Source organism: Saprolegnia parasitica (assembly GCF_000151545.1).
Source record: "Saprolegnia parasitica CBS 223.65 unplaced genomic scaffold supercont2.13, whole genome shotgun sequence".
Classification (NCBI taxonomy): Eukaryota; Oomycota; class Saprolegniomycetes; order Saprolegniales; family Saprolegniaceae; genus Saprolegnia; species Saprolegnia parasitica.
Window position 1 is genome coordinate 1 of NW_012156407.1, and position 4,345 is coordinate 4,345.

At 58.3% G+C, this 4,345-nt stretch overlaps 1 protein-coding gene across 1 annotated transcript; it reads right to left on the reverse strand.

Annotated features, from left to right (window-relative positions):
- Nucleotides 1-762: 762 nt before the first annotated feature.
- On the reverse strand, nucleotides 763-2,104 carry SPRG_04316 (hypothetical protein; the record flags this gene model as incomplete). Its single annotated transcript, XM_012343247.1, has 1 exon — nucleotides 763-2,104. A coding segment is annotated over one exon (1,342 nt), but the record flags the coding sequence as incomplete, so codon positions are not given.
- Between the last annotated feature and the right edge of the window lie 2,241 nt (nucleotides 2,105-4,345).

Genomic DNA, 4,345 nt, shown 5'->3' on the forward strand with positions numbered 1-4,345 from the left:
TGACGACGCTCGACCTCCAGCAGCGCGCCCACTTGGCGTCGACAGAGCTGTTCTTGGAGGCGCTCGCGACGACGTGCGTGGGTCCCCAGACGCTCCGCGTCATCAAGGAGCGTGTGAGCCGCGTTCCAGACGTTCTTGTTGGCGTGCTTCAATTGCTACAGTTAGACTGCTGGTCAGCTCGGTCGTCATCCTGGTGCTGCTTGCTGCCGCTCGTAGCGAATCCAAAATTCCCGGATACGCATCCGATAACGGTCGGAGGATCCGGTTACGGACCCCACGTGGCAGCCTGGTTGCGCGGTACGATCCTCGAGCATCGACGAAACACCACGTCGTCGGTGTTGCTTGCATGTATGTGATACATCGCGATTCCTGGATTGTATGCTTTGGGTAGTAGACAATACTGAACAGAGCAGCAAGACCATGGACTAGCAAACAAGTGAGAACCGTTCTGGATAGCTACTAGTATGCATGCTTCCAAACAGAAAAAAGAATGGCGAAGCAAAAAACCTTTGTCTACAAAGCCACACCGACGTCCTTGTCTCTATCCGTTCTCGTCAAAGAGACCGGGAGGTGGCGTCAACGAGCTTGGCAACGCGTACAGCCATCTGAGCTCCGCGATACCTAGCCCAGCCCGGCGCCGATAGCTCGGTACAGCTGATGCAGTGGCGGCATCAATCGTGCACGAGCGGTGCGGCGGCAACCTCGCTCGTATGGCATCTAGCTGGCCACATGCCAAAGTACATGTCGCGACCAAGCTCCGACGTTTGGTGCAGTTGCGAATGCTCGGATGCAACCAGCCACAGAGCAGCGCTTCGACACCAGCTAGCGTCAGTGGGTTGTCCGACATGGTCCATTTCGTGAGCTGCGGCGCGATGTGCGCAAGCCTTGCAGCGCCAGTTGGACCGATCGCGTTGCCCGACAAGTCGAGTGCCGTAAGAGCAGGCATGCGCTGAAGCGCAGTGACCAGCGCTGCGACGCAGGTGTCCGTGCAGCCTTGGTTGCGAAGCGCGAGTTTGAAGAGATGGCGTGCGTTCGGGAGGTAGGACGCCAACGCCAAACACCCGTGACCGTACAGGCCGTTAGTATCAAGCTCCAGGACGTCGAGGTGAGGCAGGACAGCCTGGGCAAGTGCGTGCACTGCCAAAGGCGACACGACGCAATGACGCAGTGACAGCTCGACGAGGCGGTGCATCTGGGGCAGTACGTTGTAGATCAAGTAGTCGGTCGCATCACCATTGGGCTGGCCATTTGGTACGTTGGTGCTGCTTGCGTCGACGTGCAGCGACAGGGACGTTAGATGCGTGGAATCAGCGAGCCGCTGCGTAAGACCGTTCAAATCGGAGAGAGGCACGGCTGACAAGCTGATGCGTTGGAGATGGCGGCCAAGTCTTCCTGGTGGCACAACCGACGCGACGACGGGCGAGTCGAGAACCGCCAAATGGACAAGACTCGGTGACATCAAGAGGTGCTGGATTAGCCACGAGAGCAAGCCGTTGGCAACAAAGGCGATCTTGACCAAGCGGACGTGCGTCATCGGGGCTCGAAGCAAATACTGGCCGAGGACACGCGCGCTGTTACTGGGCAGTTTAAAGAACTCGTGCGCGACCAGTGACAAGGACAAAATGCAGGACGCAGCAATCGCATCGACGAGCTGCGTGGCTGACGGCCGGTAGAGATCGCTTCTCCGGGCAAAGACGACGTCGAGGGTGCGAAGCGACGGCGTCTGTGCAATCACCGCGCAAAGACTCGGCAGAATCGCCATCCGCGCAGCCGAGCACGCGCCTTCGATCGTGACGGAGAGCGTTGTGAGCGGGTGCGAGACCCATGGCAGCGATGGCAGCCTCCATGACTGCAATTGCCGCGACTCGGCCAAACGCACGCGGGACGTAAGCGCGACCAAGTACGGTACAAGCGGCGGGCAGGGCAGGACCTCGAGATTCGGCTCGGGCCACACGTCGTCCGGCGACCGCGTCATGGCGAGCGTCTGGAGGACCAACAATGGTAGCGTCAGTCGCGTGTTGGACATGGCATGCAGGAACGAGACAAAGTCGTCGCCACGTTCGATGCAGACTGCGACGCGCTGGACGAGCTCAGGGGGTAGCATTGAAATTGCACTTTGTTGGCGGATTGTGATGGTGTGGAGTATTTTTCAATCCATACTCAATCCGTAGCACAGTCGCTCCAACCCCAAATAGTGTTCCCTCCTTGGATTATTTGAGTATTGTCCAATAAGAGTTGACAGTTTTGTCTATTTTGGCCAATCAGATGCGTTGAGTATGGATTGATAATATTGGTCATGAAGCTGAGTATGACTGGATAATATTTGAGCGGATTGAGTATGGATTGAAAAATACTCGATGGTGTGAGAGGGAAGAATGATGGTGGTGGAATGATGGTTGCGTTGTATTCGCTTAGAAAGTACATATCGAGCATGAGGTGTCTGGTATCACTACTGGTACTTGAAAGTGCTGATGTGCTACATCTCCTTTGCAGCCAAGGGAATATTCCCTTGTTTGCAGCACTGCGTCAAGGGTAAATGCACTGTAGAACGTACGGTTGTGCCACGTCATGGGTCCCGCCAACGGCGCGACAGACGAAGCGTTTGTCGAGCTCAGTGATTTCTGCCCGTTTTCGCCCACCTCCATGTCGAGACGCTGTCCATCGACCTCCGTTTCGCCCGCGGCTCTTGGCTCGTGGCTCGTGACAGCGCCGGCGACGTCGCTCCACCTCTTCCACATTGCGCACATCAATCAATACGCCACTATTGTCTTTTGTAATGCGCTATCAGCCAGACCGACGCTCTGCGAGTTGAGTCTCTCTAATGTTCCCAGCCTTCGTGGCTTGCATTGGGTGGCTTGGCCGTGGCGTGTTGCTCTAAAGCTTTAAACGTCGACCGTGCGACGTTTGCTTGCGTTAGATTGGCTATTGGAAACCGACTTTGCGCCAATCGGATCGTGCATCCGGATATGACAGGGACGCTCACAACCCAAGATGAATGACAACGAGCGCAGTCAGAAGACCGCCCGTGTGACACCGCCAGACGCGCTCGCGCTTCCGCATGTCGTCGAGGCCATTGCGATGTGCTTGAGCAACCAAGAGGACTTTACGAGCTTTCTACATGCGGTACCACGCTCGGGACGGACGCCGGCGCTCACGGCCTTTCTCGACTGCACCACCGTGCTGCCATCGTCGGTGATCGCCAACTGGCCGCGCATCGTGCTGCGTAGCATGGACTTGCCGCCTTTGGTCTTGGCGCTTCTTGCGGCGACACTGCCGCTGCGTCCACGTGTCGAACTTCAGTTTGCGGTCCGGGACGCAGCGTCACTGGCCTCGCTCGTTGCCGTTCTCGGACCTGCGCTCCGCAGCGTCATTCTCTCTTTCTACCGCGGCTGCATGGACCAAGGCCGAGGCCAAGTGATCAGCGACCTCCTCTTACAGCGCTGCCCACGTCTGCGCCAAGTGGCTATCTCGGTCCTTTCTCATTCGGGGAACAATGCCGCCGAGCTCAACGATCTGCTCGCTGTCGTCGCCCACCCGCATGTCCGCATCTGGTATCTCAACCTCCAGCGCGCGACTACCGCGCCACGACTCGGGCATCGCTTGGCAGCGTGGCTCTCGACGGCGCCAGCAGCGAAGCTCAGATTGGCCCATGTCGCCCAGATGGACCATAAGGGCGCCATTGCGTTCTGCGATGCGCTCCAAGCCAGCACAACCCTCCAAGAGCTCGCCATCGTCAACGTCCGCAGCCTCAGTGGCTTCCATGGTCGTACGCTTCCCGTGTCATTGAAGAGCTTGACTTGGGATATGCCGTTCATTAGAGCCGGCGACATTGCAACGCTGACGGCCCTTGCGACCGCCGTCGGGGCCACGCAGCTCGAGCGTCTCGAGTGCAGCGTCTTTGGCCAGTTGGCAACATGCCCGGCGGCGGCGCCCATGCTATCGCAACTGCAGTCCCTTGTCGTCTCCAGGTTGCACGGCGATAACATGCTGGCATTGATCGCGGGCTTGTCGTCGGTCCCGGTGCTGACATCTCTTGAGCTTCGCGATTGCAACCTCTCTTCGTCGACGGAGCTCATGGAGACGCTCGCGACGACGTGCGTGCATCTCGAGACGCTGTCTGCCAACCGTCTGCATATGACTCGCAATCGGTCAGTAGCCCTGCTGTCTGGCGTGTTGCGATTGCCACGCTTGGCGTCGCTGAGCCTGTTGATGCGTCTGCCGGATGTGTTGCACGTGCTTCCAGAGCTCGTTGCTGCGGGCCGCCACCTCCGCCACCTCGACTTGGATATCATCAAGCGCGACAACTACGATCTGGAGAAGCGAGCGATCTGCGAGGCGCTGGCGC